This window comes from Camelina sativa, chromosome 6, assembly GCF_000633955.1.
Source record: "Camelina sativa cultivar DH55 chromosome 6, Cs, whole genome shotgun sequence".
Taxonomy (NCBI): domain Eukaryota; kingdom Viridiplantae; phylum Streptophyta; class Magnoliopsida; order Brassicales; family Brassicaceae; genus Camelina; species Camelina sativa.
In genome coordinates this window covers 12,446,647-12,463,308 of record NC_025690.1, presented here as the reverse complement: position 1 = coordinate 12,463,308, position 16,662 = coordinate 12,446,647, and the positions used below count along the sequence as shown (strand labels likewise).

The window sequence follows — 16,662 nt, the reverse complement described above, 5'->3', positions numbered from 1 at the left end:
TAACTGGGTGTCTTCATCTTCGTTGAGCGCGAATCTGGAGGCTCGATGTAGCGCGTCATCGAGGTCCTTGGGCTCCCGTATGTTAAGATCCTTTCGTAATGGCGATCCAGAAATCAACCCCTTTCTGAAGGCTGCCATTGCGGCATCCTCTGGGACAGTGACGCGCGTTAGCTTTTCCTTGAATCTGCTCAGAAAACTGCTGATGGATTCGCCGGGTTCCTGGGCCATCTCCCAGAGGTCTGAGCTTGTCACGCCTCGTTCAATGAGGATTCGATAATGCTTAAGAAAAGCCGTAGACAACTGGTCGAAGTTATCGATCGAATTCGGTTCGAGCCTTGTGAACCACACCAAGGCAGGACTGGAGAGGCTATCGACGAATTGCTGGCAACACCCAACATCCATGTGTTCATCGGTGAATCGTGCCTTTGTCATGGTTGCCATGAAGGACGTCATGAACTGGACGGGGCCTTTGTCACCCAGGTAGGTTGGAAGTTTCAGCTTGACGTTTGGTATGGCGGCCCGCAAGATCCGTTGAGTAAAAGGGGATTGCCGAGTCACTTCGACAATCCTGTCGATCTCTGGAGCTGTGATGATAGCCCGATGAAGAAGCAAGTTCATGCCGCTGATCTGCGTCTTGATTTCTTCGATTTCGAGGCAAGGTCCCGCGTTTGTGAAGCGGGCGACCGGGGCGGCCGAACTCTCGTGCACACGTGAGTTTGGGTTTGTTGGTCGAATACTCGACGTTGTCTGAGGGGGAGGATTCCTCCGCTCGTACTGTACGTCCGAAAAATCGAGACGACGGGTGAGACCGCCTATACCGAGTACGGGTGACTGTCCAGCAGAGATTTGTGATGGGGTTGTCTGAGTCACGACAGCATCGACTCTGCGGTTGGTGTCGGAGATCATCTGGTAAATCTCTTTCGTCATGGTGCCAAACAAGATCTTGAAATCTTCCATGGAGACGACCTGCGGATTCTGGACAGCTGTCGTGGCGCGAACAAGGGGGTTCCCGTTTTGTGTGCGGAGCCGCTGCTTCGTGGCGCCTGCATCCTCCTCATCCGGGGGTTGTTCATCGGAGAGCTCCGTGTCGAGATTGACTGGCTCTTCGCGAGTTTGTCCACCTTCCTGGCTGGTCTCCCCTTCAGGTCTGACCTCAACTGGGAGTTCCTTGCGGGCATCGGTCAGGTTCGTCGACTCGTTGACGGGGCGGCGAACGTACTCGGCGGTAGCCGGCCTTGTTGATACACCGCTCTGTGTTGCAGCGTTGTCTTGAGCAGATGCGATGTCTGTGACATCGGGCGTGCTGGAGGTGGTACGGTTCGCTCCGGTGACTTCGGTGATGAGTGAAGACATTATCGTAGGCTTTTCAAAGAACTTTTTCGGATGAGATTTTCTTAGAGAGTAACTTTTAGAGACGATTTGCGTTCCCCACAGACGGCGCCAATTGTAGAAACTAGGTTTCCACAATGAATTTGTTTATGGGAGAAAACAAATTCAGTAAAGTAATCTCCCTAGAAAACCGATCTAAGCTTTGAAATTAGAAGAAAGGGAATTGATCTCGAAGAATTAGGGTTTAGATTGCTAAGAACAAGAAGAGAACTGAATAATTGTATTCAATCATGGATGCTTTACCATGGAGAAGTCTCTCCCTATTTATACATATTCATAGATCGCATAATATATTAACTTTTCTTATGAGACGAACTGAAATAAGGAAAGTTGCTTTATCTCTTGAGTCGGCCGCCGGGCGAAGTGGAAGTCGGTTCTTCTCCTTCGAGGCTGGGCTTCCTCCGTCCGAATTGGGCTTAAATGACCTAATTGAGTTCTTAACCGGATTCCCGATTAAATAACCAAATTGTCTTTCTGGTTTAGTTCGGTATGTCGGGGATGCTAAATCCCGCACCAACACATATTATAGCCGAAAAATAAAAGGAAAAAGTAGGTGAGGCATGGATTGGAGGTGGTTAATGTAGTTGGCTGTGGAGAGATTACTAGTTAGCCATTAAATATATCTCAGCCATCTCTCATGATCATTCTCGCAACGTGCGGCAGCTAATAAGTTCGGCGATTGAAAGTGTACTTCATGTTCATAGTCGGTTTAAGAACAAGTTTCAATATACCAAAAATGATTTTTTTTTCTTTTAATGTTTTCTTTTCATTTCACATATATGTGGTATTTTATTATGTTAAGTTACATACCTATAAATGTATCATGACAATAATTGTAATACTATACGACGTTATTTGCATATACATATTTTGATGTTAATATGATAGAATTAGCTACAAACAATTAATGTACTACATAACAATTCCAATGTAATTTATCATTTTTTGATATCATATAAGAAACCATATATGTATATGTTGGACCATCTTTTTCCTCAATTGTTGGTTACATTTTGCTGTCATAATTTATTTTCGTAGTGACCATACATAAGGTTTCGTAACCTACACGTGTTTTGTGCAGAGTGTGAAGTGAATGCGAGCCCATTAATCTTGTTGCAATTTTTCTAAAGGTTGAAACTGTTAGGTCAATGATAATGATTTATATCGTAATAATAGCTACGATAAAGGGAGATATCTGGAGAGTTCCTCATTCTTGTTAATGCATTGTCTTATCTTTTCTAATCCTTAAGTTGTAAATGGTCACTTGGCTAGTTTTTAAGTTGTAAGCATGGAGGTTCGAACCCAATCAGATTGGAAATAACATGGAGCATTTAAGACCATGATGCCACTGTCGGTGTTAGATCATGCAGTGTTTTACAGTATCGAGGGGGGTCATCGGTTATAGTATAATTGCTTCTTTCTTTTTACAATATGAGTTAATGCTTTATTAATTATTGGTCTCGCTAAAAAAAAATTCATTCGTAGTAAAGTGTTTTTATTTCAAATTATATATAGTGGCATAAGATATGAGTGAATGTTTAAAGTATGTTAAATTATGTAAAGTCTACATCATACTATTTTTTTTTCCAAATGTTAGTAATTGTTTTATGTTGAAATAAATACTTATTAAGTACTGTTTACACTTTTTTTTTTGGTTTCACTACAGAAAATTAAAAATATGAAAAAGACTAACAACAAGATACTAATCAAACGAAGTAGTGATATCACCATATATCAATATCATTTATTATTCATGACCGACATAAATGGGTTATAGTTTCGTCATGTTGCTTTACTTGTTCATTCAAAATCGATCGTGTACAAGTTTTTCTGAATCCAAATTTTGTGTTATTCTAAGGATAACTCGATCGTTGGAGTTGAGCCTTGATTTTTGTTCTTTGAAATCATAGTTAATTACGAGTCTAATAAGTTAGGGAATTTTTAAGTCAAAAAAAATAATTAGCAAAACTCAATATTTCAACGATCGATGTTTTTCCCTACAACAACATTTAAAAACTTAATTTTGGTATTCAGTGAAATATTATACTTAAACACCTCAAAATGAAGTTAACCTATGAAACTTCACTTATTAAGTTTCGTTTGTATCTGAAATAAGTATGTGTTTACAACTGATGGCTATTTCTTTATGATTATTTCTCTAACTATCGCAAATTAGCGATACATTTAATATATACATTGAATGAATCTCTTATTATATGGGCCTAGAAAAACAAAATCCAGTGATATGGCATATAATACGAAGTTTCATCGTCGTCCCTCATCGATCTATAAAGAAATGGTTTTGGTGACATTGCTTTTAAGCCTCAAATTACGCTGTTAGTATTTGACGATGTATCACTGATTGGGGGTTTTTTTGTTTCAAGTTGAATTTTTTTAACATCTTCTTAAATACCACAAATTAGTTGATGAAGTTGAACGCCAACCATCGTAGAACGACGTATACTTTAATAGCCCTCACAACCTAAGTAGAATATATTCTATACTTTAAAAACTAAAACTTATAGCTAGAGCCTAGAATTAATTGAGAAATGTCAAAAAAATCCGAAAGCTTTATTCTTCTTTTGCAAATCTATGATTTATTTGTTTCTCTCATAAATATATAAATTCACATTGGATAGTATATATAGAATAATCTCTATTTGTCACTACTTCGAGGCAAATATTACATTAGCAAAAATATAATAAAAAATAGTAATAATTTTGATAAAAATACTTAATTAGAGTAGGTGAAAAAGGCAAGAACTTTTGGCATGCTTCACGTTATTTCTAGTATTTTGCTGTCTATGACCATTTCTTTTTTCTTTTTGTTAAAAAATTACAAATTATATTTAGGTATTTATGTTGGGAAAGCCGCGGGAAAGAAGAAAGAAAAGGTGGTGAGACTTGAGAGAGAATATGAAAAAAAAAGAGAGATTTGGTTTTTGTTTTCAAACGACGACTTCTTCTCCTCTCTCCTCCTCTTATATTACATTTTCATCTCTCCTTTTTTTTTCTTTCCCAGATCATCATCACCTTCTTCTCTCTTTCATTAGTTTTTTTTTTGCATTTCCTCGTATCAGATTCGAATTCCTCTGTTCCTGATAACACAAGATCCTCTGTTCTAATATCTAACGATGGCAACGGTAAGAAGAAAACCCATCTCCTTTTAAAGAAAGACAATTTCACATCTTAATTCTGATTCATCTTTTTTATTCGGTTGATACGTTTTTAAAGTTGTCTCCTCCTTTCATACAAACCTTTTATCTTGAAAAAAGTCTTGAAATTTGTGCCAAGAACCATTGCCAAAAGTTTCAGAAATCTGCATTTTTTTTTTATGATGAACGATTCTGTTTCTGCATGGTTTTGTAGGGTAATAGAGGGAGACAATTGCCAAAATTCGGGGAATGGGACGCGACCAATCCAGCATCAGCACAAGGATTCACTGTCATTTTCAACAATGCTCGTGATGACAAGAAGACCAAGAAAACCGCTGTCGCAGGACCCGAGAGTATTGTTACACCTCCTGTAAACCAAGAACCTCCAAAAACCAACACCCATCATCAGAAGCACCGTAACAACCATCATCAGAACCGTAAATCCGAGACCCCGCGATCAAAGGTACTTTTTTTTTTTCCGATATAGAATCGTGTTCATTGCATAATTCTCTCTGCTTATAACTTTGTTTCTTTTCTTCCCTCTATGGTTGTGCAGAAGAAATGGCTTTGTTTCCGTTAACTCTGGTACTAGCTCTGTTCTGAGGAACCTGATTAGCAAGAAGAATCGTGGAACCGAGTGATCTTCAACAAATTACAGCCGATCAAAACCTGTGTGATCGTCTAAGATGTTGTAGGAAACTTCTCTTCTTCTTCTTGCTCGTTGAGTTTCTTTTTTTTTTTCCGCTTGTTTTGGCCATATTTGGGTATATGAATATACATTATTCTTGCTACATCTTCTTAGTTAGGCTAATTGCAGCTAAATCTGGAGCAACTCTGTTCCAGGGTTTAGCTCCCATCACATACAATATGAACCAACCATGGTGAAATATAGGAATTAGGTTTCAAGCAAGTAAACAACCAATGAAAGAAACAGGCAGGCTCCATTTAACCTCAAGAGTCAAAGGGTAGTTACAGATTACAAAAGTTTCCTTGGTGAAAATTTGTCAAACGCACTGAGGATAGGCTTGCCACATGGAGATATTGTTTGGATAGTACAGTGTAACCTAATCGTTTAGTTAAGAAATTTCAAACCCATGAAAGAGACACAAGGTATCAATAATGAAAGTTTCTAAATGTTTGGTTGTCAATTCCAACCGTCACTTTCATTACCATTTGCACCGACCTGAGGAGGTTCTACAATGGCCTGGGAGCTTTCGGTCGAGTAAGGCGGCTGGACGGAATGGTCGAATCTACAAGCTGGTCCGAATTTGCAGATGCCGTACCGACTGTAATGTGTGCAGATGCTTTGATCCTAGATTTCAGTTGAGCAATCAGTCAAAATCCGAGGGACTTTAATACCAAACATTCCAAATAGGGTCACTTCTAGATTGATTCACTATGCAATTTAGGGCTATTACAAGAGTCAAAGAGTTCATCAAACATTCAAGAACTACGAGCACTAATTAAAGAAAGACTATCAATAAAAAGCTAGCAACTTTCTAATACTAGCATACAAGAACAGACAACGGAAGGGGTGGGGGAGAAACGAACTTACAGGTCTAAGGGGTAAACCCTTGTCATTGAGAGCATAAGGAGGCAGCTTTGGCAACCGATTCTTAGGATGGTGGTATCTGCAATTGAATTTGAACTTGCAGTCCCCAGTTTTCATATAGTAACTGCACTCAGGTTGGTCTGGACGTTCCGGAAATTCTTCAGGTGGCATTTGGTATCGGTATTGTGACAACATACTTGTTTCAGCAGAGGTATTGTTCATAAGGTATGTGGTGGATGGGGTAAACACACCCCTTTCAGATGAATATACAGAAGCCTAGGCAAATAAGAAAACCAAGATAAAGTCATCATTGATAATTCAGATAGAAATAGATGTCATTAAGATCGAATGCTAGTGTACTACTAACCTGATAGCCATTCCATTCCGGAGTTTGAGAAGGAACTCCATGAGTTTGTGACAGCATGACTGGAATAAAAGGAGTTGAACCATTCGGATGCCTTGGTGAAGACCAAGAAGTTGAACTTGCTTGGAATGTGGACTTTGGAGAAAATGATCCAATGGATACATTATTATTACCACGAAACGATGGGGAGTCGGTTCCTCCGATGGTTGTAGGATCAGGATGATTAAACTTACACTCAGCTCCATATTTGCATGAGCCATTGCGCATGTAGTAAGGGCACTCCACTTCTCCCTACCGATGGTTAACCACCATTATATAGCTTTGAAAAGACTAAAAGACTAGCAACAGAATGAAAAGAAAATGGCAATACCGGTCTAATAGGAAGGCCGAGGAAGTTAAGCTCGGGTGCGGAGGCCAGACAAGAATTTGTTTTGGAATGGTTGAATCTACAAGTTTCTCCATATTTGCACCCTCCAGTCCGAAAGTAGTACTGTAAACCTCATGCAAGGAATTGGAGCACATGAACCGGATATGAGTAACTTACATTTGAAAAAACAAAGAAAAAGGGAGACTTGAAAATGCAGATCAAGATGATAGAATGAAACTTAAGAAAACAAACGTCTGATACATGACGAGAGCATGTAAGAGAAGTAAAATTAACCTTGCAATCTATTTGTCTCAGATTATCACCATCCTCTTCCTTTTCTCTTACCTTATTATCCCTAGCAATCTTCGATACAATCTTCAATCCCATTAGAAAAACGAAAATAAAAGATCTTAGCTTTTTTTTATCATTTAACACTAAATCATTCTTCTGATCCCTCAATGTTTTTGAAGCACACAAACCCTTAAAACCAGAAGCAACATAGATTGGTTCCATCAGAAGCAAACACAAAAATAAAGCTTTCTCCTTTGGACTAGCAACGAAGCACTAATTTTATATTATCTTTACTCACAAATGATATACGCATGTGCCACTGATTAAAAAGGATGTATCTTTATAAACAAATCTCTAAGATCAATTAAAAAAACGCAATTAAGAAGCAAAATCCATGTCAGAAGCAAACGTGCAAGAAGCAGGGTAAAAATTTGAAAGTTTTTTACTTTGGTTTTTGTCGAAAGAGGATGATTGAATTTGCAAGTGGATCCGAATTTACAGCTCCCTGTCCTCATATAAAAAGAGCAATCCTCTGCTTCTGGCCTCACTGGATACACAGCTTCGCTCTCCTCACTCTCGTTCTCGCTCCAACCATAACCATTTTCTTCTTCTTCATCTTCTTCCTGGGTGATGTCTACAGCATTCGAATCTAAACCTCCACTACCCTCACAGACGCGCATCGTCGTCTCACTCTGCTCTTTCGTAACTTCATCCAAACCCACATTCTTAAACTGGTCAGTCAAGTCCTCCTCCGCTTCGTGATTGATGGCATCAGAAAGGGATCGATCAGCAGATAAGTCACCAGAGTAAGATCCAGAAACAGGTTTTGCCTCAAACCCATCTGCAATTTTTTCGGAATTGGCCATCTTTTTTTTTTTTTTTCACAAATCAGTAAATCACATTACAAATATATAAAAAAAACCCTAATTTCAAGGAGGGATTTTAAGAAGAAGGAGATCAAAGGGTTGAATAAAGTTGTTTCCTTTTTTTATTTATTTTATTTATGGTTGCTTTTTAAGTTTTTTTTGTCGTCTACAAAACGTCACGAATGAGAATCCCAAAGAAACCGTTGCTTTTTAATATGTTGACAAGTTCCTTCCCCATATAGTTTGTGTACATGCACAATTTTTATGCGTTTCTCTTAACTTTTGCAATTAAGTTCCATATTTTAAAGTTTATGATCTCATATGCGCCTCAACTTTCTGATTGAACAAGCAGCCCCCTTTTAATATTTGTCAAAAGTTTACAATAGGATTGATTGTTAGACCATCATTAGTGGAGTAACCCACTATAGTTACTCTCACATTAATTAATTATATAAATAATCATAAATTAAGTAAAGCAACCCTAAAAGAACTTAAGCAAAATCAACCTATTATTAGAGAACCCCAAAAAAGTTACTCAAGGCATATTTTACCTTATTAGTGTTTTACACTTGTTTAATTGGTTAAAATTTGGACCTATACACACTGATTCCTTTGAGTGTAGTTGTTGTTTGGTCAAGCCAAAGTGTAGCTTGATTCTGCCACATTGGCCGGTGATGTTGAGTGAATGTAGACAAACTCTAGGGATTTCCCGGATGGCAATGAGTGCATCCAAGAGGGTAGACCGAACGAATTGCATGATCTCGAGAGCCCCCAGATTGGTCCATATAGATTCTTGATCGAAAGGTTGAGACTTTTCAGAGGTCTAGAAGATTTGTTAATCACAGTTGTTGAGTATCTGTAGTAAGTCCTTCCCTTTGAGACACATGAACCAGTTACCTTCTGAACTATAGCCACTGGACCAGAAGCTGTACAACAAGTAAACAACAGAGTCAAGCCTCTGTTTAAATAGTAACTGGTCTTCGGACCACAGGAGCAGGAACCGCTGCAGGGACACAACCAAAAATCAATTAAGCAAGCTACTTTTGAGGTCCAAACTTCATCTCAAGGACATTGCAATTTCAGACACAAACCTGGAAGAAACTGGTTATAACCGGAATGACCACTGTTGAGACGACGACAAAGAAAATAAAAGACTAGTAGTGTGTAACATTCTTGTCTCCCTTGCTTACTTTTCTCGTAGAGGACGACGACAAAGTAAATAAAAGACCAGCAGTTTTTATCAAAGAGAAATATAATTTCATAAACTTTGCAGATCAAAGTGAAAACAACAATGCTGGCTAAATACCTCATTAGCAAGCCTTTCACCCATTTTATCAACACCATCAAATGTCAACGTTGCACTATTACTCTCGCTACCTGCTTCATCAGTTTCATCAAAATCAAAACAACATTCTTTGGAGTTTGAAGTGAAACAAACCAGAGCAAAAGCAAATGACAGCAACCAAACTGTTTTAACCCGACATTTACATCAAAAGAGCAACCAAATATCTAATTAGGGCTGTTGTTTTAAGTTGTCCTTATCAACTGTTGGTTGCTCAGCAACCTCTTGATTCCCAAATCAAAAGCTACTTCACAACATACACATTCACATAAATCATTGACACCCAACCCAAGTACTTTTTTTAATGTAATTATGAGAGGCGACGACATTGAATCTAATTAAGTCTATACGCCCCTGTTTTGATGTTAGACTTAATTATGAGAGGCGACGACATACAAATAGAATCGGAGAGAAAGATACCCAACATACCTTCGTTTTCTAGAGATGAAGCCGCCAGAGGCTAAGACGGAGGAGGTTTAACGGGGGAACATGATGGTTATATTGATCGAGCATCCAAATCGAGTAGATTATGATCGATACACCGATGAAAGCTTGGAGAAAATTCAGGATCTTGAGAACAGAAGCGAATAAGACATGACAACAATTGTGATTGGAAGCCGATCCGTAAACAAATCGGTGTCAATCACCAAAACCCTCGAGTTTAATCGATTTTTCCGGATTTGAAGTGAATCTATCGCCGATTCACCGTTAACCTCAAGAGAGAAATGAGAAAGGGTCGCGAAAGAGAGAGAAGAAAATGAAAAAAAAAAAAAAATTAAATTTATCCGACAACCAACCAAAATTTGACACGTACCGTTCCTTATGGGTTGCTTCCGCTCCTTCCTGGAGAAGCGATTCTCGCATTTTAGACAATATTATTAGATTTTTTAATTTTTTTTCGGACATAAATAAGAAAGCAACCAACTGAGTAACTCTCAGTAATCATGCTCTTATAGACTCAAACAGTCAAAGAGAAGACGAGAATCTGTTAATGCAACAACAATTGAGTACTGTTTCCAAATGTTAAGACTTTGACTAAATAATGCATCCCAAATTCCAATGGATTAGTTAATCTCTTTATGATTAATCTATATATATATCATCTTTTTTTTAGTCTTCTTGACTGAATGACCTGTCTTCCGTTTACGCCGGCTGAAGTCAGAGACAAATCTGAATGTTTGACCACACCTTGGTTCAGCGCATATGTAAGGCCTAGCACCTGTGTGTACTCTTACAACCTTTCCATGGACATTTCAGGGGACGGTCGTCTGAGTGAACGCGCTGGTGTTGAACCAAATACTTGTGTGAGAAGAAGTTTTTACCACACCCTTTGATAGGGTAGATGTTTCTTTTATGTAAAGCCAACTGAAGTGAGTAAGTACTTAAAAATTCAGGTAAATGTCATTAGCAATTTGGTATGTTGTTGAGTCTTCTTTATCAAAAGGTCATATGAAGTCCACGGCGACAGAACTAAGACTATCAACCAAACAGAATAAACCACGTAGATAACATTTTATATTTCAACTATATTTAAATAACTGAAAAGTCTCTGTTCCTAGCTCGTAGATTGTCTTTTTCGATTTTACAGTACTGTATGCATAAATACGAATCTGAACATAGCAATTATCAAAAATTTATAAACATTAAGATTCAGTTGTAAAAATATATGCTTAGGCATGATCTAGCTCTGTTGTACTCCTCTTTGAGGTAAGGAACCATATTACGAAACAGAGAGAAGTTAACAAGGTTTAAACTTTCATATTGCTAGTGAGCGAGAGATTTATGTGACGATAAGAGACCAAGCAAAACATTATCTTAACAACAAGAAGATTTTATTATCAAAGCCGACATTAGGCCTTTAAATGTCTAATCAAAGAGAGAATCTGTCTGAAAGTGAAACGTCTGCAACAAACAATGGCTCTTCTAAAAGTTAAGACTTCGAATGAAATAATCCCAAACAGACAAAAGAACCAGAGACAAATACATACTTAGAAAACACCTAAAATCCAATTTTCTTCTATAGACCAATGGAGTAATCTCTTCATGATAGATTCAATGTTAAGAGCCTAAATTTACCTTTTCTTCGTCTTCTTAACCGAGTGACCAGTCTTCCTTTTATGCCGGCTAAAATCTGAGACAAAGCGGAATGTCTGACCACAATCCGGTTCAGCACAAACATAAGGCCTAGCGCCTGTGTGAACCCTTATGTGTTCGGTTCTAGACCAAGCCCACTTGAACGTCATCTTACATCCTTTCCATGGACATTTCAGAGGGCGGTCATCTGAATGAACACGCTGGTGTTGAACCAAGTACTTGTGTGAGAAGAAGCTTTTACCACAGCCTCTAACAGGGCAGATGTTTCTTTTATGCAAAGCCAACTGTTTTTCCGAAGTGAAACTCATTGTGCAACCCTCCATGTCACATTGGTATCCCGTGCATTCCTCTTCCTCATTCTCTGCTTCTTCATCTTCCTGCACATCTTCCTGCACATCTTCTTCACTTGCAACTCTGGCAAAGGAAGCGTTACTACTTCTCTTCTTACCAATCTTCTTTGGTTTTGATTCTGAAGACCCTCTTGACGGCTTTTGATTTCTCACCCTAAGTCGTGTGCTAGGTCCCTCCATGTATGAATCCAAGTCTTCAGTCTTCATCCCAGATGCAAATTCTTGCAAAGTACGACTTTTTGTGTCTCTCGGACTCTGAACTGTCTTGGTTTTTGCTTTTCGTTTGGCTGTGGACCTGGTTTGCCTCTTCCCTGTACTGCAAAGGTCTAGTTCCTCGAAAGAATTCTCTGGTGAATCATACTCACCACCCAGTCGATTAGCTTGCCTACTACTTCTGGATACTCTTCCCCTTTGCTGATAAACACCAGCTACTTCCGAATTATATGAGACTGGATTCCTAAAAACTTTAGTCCGTTTGCTCCTTGGAATTTCCCTAGGGTGCTTGTACATATCATCATCCTCATCATCCTCATCACGGTCATACATTGACTGCTTCTCTCTATATGGCTGAAAGCCATTCTCCATTGAGCTCTCTGAAACTGCACGTTCCCTTACAGTATATTCTTCTCCAAGTGAACGGTCTGAGACCTCCTCATCTGACTCAATTCCATTATAATCTTTATGTCTAGCAATCTCCTTGCGCTGATCAGACATTTGATTTGACGAATCACCAGAAGCCGTGTGCCCTGTCTCAAAATAAGACTCTTCCTCCTTTCCAGAAGCTCTCCATTGCTGCTTATAAGAATGATCTTCCGATGTGTCATCAGAAACTTCATCTTCCCTCTTAAAAGAAGTAAGCTTCTTGCGTGGCACAGCCTTTGCTCTTACCTTTCTCTTCCTACAATACTTTCTTCCGAACATTGTGGCTGCATCTCTAGAAACATTACAAGGAAACAATCTCTTTCCAGTGACATCCTCATCCATAGCAGTTCGGAGATGACAACTTCTTTCTTCTTCCCCCTCTAAGTCCTCCTCCAGCAAAAAGGGATGCACCTGAAGAGAGAAAAGAAAAGCAGTTTTAAATTGAACCAAACAAAACAAAAACAGAAGTGTACTAATGTCTGAGTTAGTATGATTTATGGTTAGTCAATAGTACCTGATGCGACATCCAAACTTTACCACACCATTTTCCAACCACATATTTTCTTTGTCTGAAAGATCTTTTGCCAGAAACTTCGGGCTTCGAGAGTGAGCTTACTGCCGGAGAGCTGCGACCGAACACATTGTATATGACGGAGTTGTAAGGCATCTGCTTACTATAGAGAGGAGAGCGACTGAGAATAGCGCTGTAAGAAAGGTTAATACCCAACTTTACGGTCCAATCACTGTTCCCACCCTTAGCTTCAACATTATCCAACGCTGTTTGAATAGTTTCCTCATCCTCTCGGGTCACATTCCTGAACTCAGTATCATTCCATTCGTGATTGACGGCAAGCTCCTCGGCAACTATTTTTGCTTCAGCCTCTATCCTTGGGTACTCTGCAGTGATTATGCGTCTAAATGATGAAATTGACTCAACAATTTGCATAATTGATAAAGCAAAACCCAAACAATGTCACACGACCAGTAACAATGAAATCTTGTAGTTTTGTTGTTACCTGGATGGCATAGTAACATTATGTGAATCCCCCCAATATCACGAAGTTGCTGTTCCACTTCCGCAGCATGCTCAAGACAAAACACGTGTAACTGACAGGGATCGTCATCAGATCTTGGAACAAATGGTAAAGTTAATTCCAGAAGCGATGAATTATCGCCTTTAGTTAAACTATTTTGTTTGCTAGTAAGTCTCTGGCTATTAAAATCAGAAGTTCGACCATCTCTAGCCACCTCATTGCCATCTGTATCAAAAGATGATGCTTGAAATGCACAAGCATTTTCTTTTCTTTCCCCTTCTGAAGTAGAGGCATCTAAGCCTTTGTTATCTTCTTCCTCGGAATCAGAAGAGTCTCCATATGCTGAAACCAACAGCCCAAGAGCACCATTATCTTTATCCGCGTTTGTTAGGGAAGTTGTTGAACTTCTTTCATGGCCAGTCTGAACAGGAACATTGGAGAAGTAATTTACATCATGTTTCTCCAAGCTTTCTGCATGACGAAACAAAGTTAAGATAAATGATATTTAGGAGCCATAACAAGAAGTGCAACTTGAAACTTACGCGGATAATGTGATCTTGCAGCCTGACCAAGATTTGCAGATCCGGAAGCAGCTGTCCAATCATTGAAGAAGCTACTATCTGCAGACATGATGTATTTAGCTGCTGCTTCTTTAGGTTGAATAATAGCTACACAATCAAAACTCAAGACTCCGCATGTAACACAAGAAAAAAGCCTCTGATCCGAAAGCCGAGCAGCTCCACCTTTTTCCCTCCTTTCAGCATCAGACAGAGTTTCGTGAGTTTCCTTCTCTCCGCTTGCCAGGTGATTTCTATTCCTTTCACATAAAGATGTAAACTTTTCTTTCACTGAAACTGCATCCCTTAAATCGTTACTGAGACCGACCATAACACTATCAGAGCTAAATTCTTCAGACTTTAATTGGATTGGCTTTTCCTGGTTAGTTCTCAAATCGGATCCAATTCGCAGGTCAGAACAAACTGATATATCTGAGGAACTCTGTGGAAGAAGGCCCACTGGGGATCCTTTTCCAAGAGAAGAGAGCAGTTCATTGTTGTGGATAATATTTTCAACAAATAGCTTTTTGGTTAATCTTTCTCCTTCGCTTCTTTTCTTATCTTTCAATCTAGAACTCCGTGGTTTGGCGATGATGCTTGTTGGCACTCTGCAATGAGTAAAACATACCTTATATGAGCCCTTCAAGCAGCTTAAAAGTTCGTTTGTGTACATAAAAATGAAACAGTACCTAGAACCCAGAGCCAATGCAAAGTCGTAAAGTAGCTGGAGATGAGATACCATTGGAGGGTAATTTATTGCAGCTCTCCGGATGGCAGCATCTTTCGCCATTGTCAACCACTGGGGAGTTGCGATATTAGATGCCTCTCCAAAATTGAATCCTGTACCCCCCAAGATTGTTTTTTTTTTTGAATAATTTCTACTATTTCAACATATTAAAATCTTGAATGAGTAACTTGAAGGTTTTAAATAAAAGTTGGTTACTCACCATGACTAAACCCCGAATGATAAGCTCCTGGAAAGGTGACGACAAACTCTCCAGGATTTTGCACTAACCTGATACAGAACAGACCATTTGAGTACAGAATGGAAGCAATTAACAGTTTATTTTTTGGATCAAAGAAGAGAATGCAAACAACAAGATGATGAGATGAACAGAGCACAAAATATAAAAACCATTACCTGCAACATGGTATTCCAGCTTTAACAAATACTTCTGGAGACATCACGGTTGTCTTCTCACCAAGAGTAGAAAATGTCACTGGTAATACAACAACATAAGAGGCATAACCATTTAGTTAGTTTGCATACAGGTACATATGTAGCTTCTTCCCTGACAACTTTGGAGGAAAAAAGCAGTTAAAAGAAACAAAAAGAACAGAGACACAACAAAAACGACAATCAGAACAAGGAACTGAAACATTGAGTAACTATAAGTCACACTCTATTAACACTAATTAACCTTCACAGGATACTCACCAAGAGGATTGAGCTCTCCACCATAACCATGAACCCTAACCACCTCCTCAAAAGCCGGAGCAGCCTCCTTTGGCACGCCATACCAAGTCTTACTGGCCCCCATATGCAAGTAATTAAGACTATGAAGGTCATGATCCTCCACATGCCAAGCAAACCAACTAAACATCATAGCAATATAAACCATCGGAGATGTAACTCCAGGAATGTCTTCCTTCATGAACTTAAGCAATGATCCTTCAGCTCTAGCCATTGCCCTCATGTTCCAAGCCGTCTCACCCACTGTTCCTCCATCACCACCAGACTCTCTCCTCCTCGCAGCTGCCAGACTCAGAGGTATAAAGGCCGAGCCAGGCATGTCATTTGCATACTCAACAGAGAAGGGTTTATCCACTGTGGCTCTCCAGTAAAGGGTTTCGATTTCTAGCGGAGAGAGTTGACTCTTTTTGCCACATTTCTTGAGATAATTCTTCTCAAAAGTCTTAGCTTTAAACTCGAACTCACCAAAAGAGTACTCCTCACCACTCTGCCACACGGGTCTCTGCACGGGACGCTGCTTCCTAGGGCAAAACCCGATCTGCTGTTGCCGCGTGGCGAATGTGGGACCGCCGTCATAATCACACACCCCGAAGCCTCCGTCACGAACCCTCCCCACCGCTCGAGCCGCCAGAGAACGGTTGAGGTTAGAAATCGAGGTTTTCTTGGAAGGAGGAGGCAGTGGAGGCAAAATTTTGCAGATTCCGTACTTAGAAGCTTCTTCTTCAATCTTAAAAATGTAAGCGATCGGATCTTGGAACTCTGCTAGAGTAGGTCGAAACTCTGGAGCAACCGGCAACGATTTAAGCCATGGAAACACGTCTTGACTCTGCTCTGAAACCGCCATATCTCTCACACGGAAAGCAAAACAAAGACCTTACTTTCAAAATTGCTTCACTCTCTGCTTCTGGGTACTAACTAAAACGCCATTACAGAGCATAAACAGAACAAAAATTTTGCAGAGACGGAAGAGAAAAAAAAAAATTTTTTTAAGAGATTCGACGAGTCTCCACCATTTCTCCGGCCAATAGATTTATTGTCTTAAAGGGGTCAATCCACTTTTCTCCTCGAGAAAAACGAAGGGGAGGGGTTTGATCTCGTTTCTTAGGTCACTCTGTTTTTTTATTGGATTAAAGAAACAGAGGAAAAAATTGTATTTTTCTTTTAGAGGGGGGGGGGGGGGTGGGG

General features: G+C 39.4%; 3 protein-coding genes across 4 annotated transcripts; 1 reads left to right on the top strand and 2 right to left on the bottom strand.

Moving 5' to 3' along the window:
• On the top strand, positions 4,387-5,335 carry LOC104791061 (RPM1-interacting protein 4). Its single transcript, XM_010516861.1, has 3 exons — positions 4,387-4,532; positions 4,759-5,007; positions 5,101-5,335. The coding sequence occupies exons 1-3, from the start codon at positions 4,524-4,526 to the stop codon at positions 5,122-5,124; spliced, it is 282 nt and encodes a 93-aa protein (XP_010515163.1). The 5' UTR covers positions 4,387-4,523; the 3' UTR covers positions 5,125-5,335.
• On the bottom strand, positions 5,427-8,125 carry LOC104791060 (zinc finger CCCH domain-containing protein 43-like). 2 transcript variants are annotated; one of them, XM_010516859.2, is made up of 6 exons: positions 7,565-8,125; positions 7,122-7,202; positions 6,831-6,950; positions 6,464-6,751; positions 6,100-6,372; positions 5,427-5,856 (listed from the first exon to the last, which is right to left on the bottom strand). In XM_010516859.2, the coding sequence occupies exons 1-6, from the start codon at positions 7,982-7,984 to the stop codon at positions 5,689-5,691; spliced, it is 1,350 nt and encodes a 449-aa protein (XP_010515161.1). In that variant the 5' UTR covers positions 7,985-8,125; the 3' UTR covers positions 5,427-5,688. The 2 variants fall into 2 exon arrangements, with proteins under 2 accessions (XP_010515161.1, XP_010515162.1); XM_010516860.2 differs by having other exon boundaries at positions 5,587-5,856; positions 7,122-7,190; positions 7,565-7,984.
• Positions 11,399-16,321, bottom strand: LOC104791059 (lysine-specific demethylase REF6-like). The gene is made up of 8 exons (XM_010516857.2): positions 15,442-16,321; positions 15,145-15,223; positions 14,951-15,018; positions 14,693-14,843; positions 13,989-14,611; positions 13,429-13,917; positions 12,927-13,309; positions 11,399-12,823 (listed from the first exon to the last, which is right to left on the bottom strand). The coding sequence occupies exons 1-8, from the start codon at positions 16,319-16,321 to the stop codon at positions 11,399-11,401; spliced, it is 4,098 nt and encodes a 1,365-aa protein (XP_010515159.1).

Coding starts and splice junctions, on each gene's coding strand:
- LOC104791059 (XM_010516857.2), bottom strand. CDS start 16,321: ATGGCGGTTTCAGAGCAGAGTCAAGACGTGTTTCCATGGCTTAAATCG. Junction 15,224..15,441: donor TGGAGAGCTCAATCCTCTTG/GTGAGTATCCTG, acceptor TTGTATTACCAG/TGACATTTTCTACTCTTGGT. Junction 14,844..14,950: donor TCATTCGGGGTTTAGTCATG/GTGAGTAACCAA, acceptor TGGGGGGTACAG/GATTCAATTTTGGAGAGGCA.
- LOC104791061 (XM_010516861.1), top strand. Junction 5,008..5,100: donor CCGAGACCCCGCGATCAAAG/GTACTTTTTTTT, acceptor ATGGTTGTGCAG/AAGAAATGGCTTTGTTTCCG.
- LOC104791060 (XM_010516859.2), bottom strand. CDS start 7,984: ATGGCCAATTCCGAAAAAATTGCAGATGGGTTTGAGGCAAAACCTGTT. Junction 7,203..7,564: donor CTCTTTCGACAAAAACCAAA/GTAAAAAACTTT, acceptor ATGGGATTGAAG/ATTGTATCGAAGATTGCTAG. Junction 6,373..6,463: donor CGGAATGGAATGGCTATCAG/GTTAGTAGTACA, acceptor TTATTTGCCTAG/GCTTCTGTATATTCATCTGA.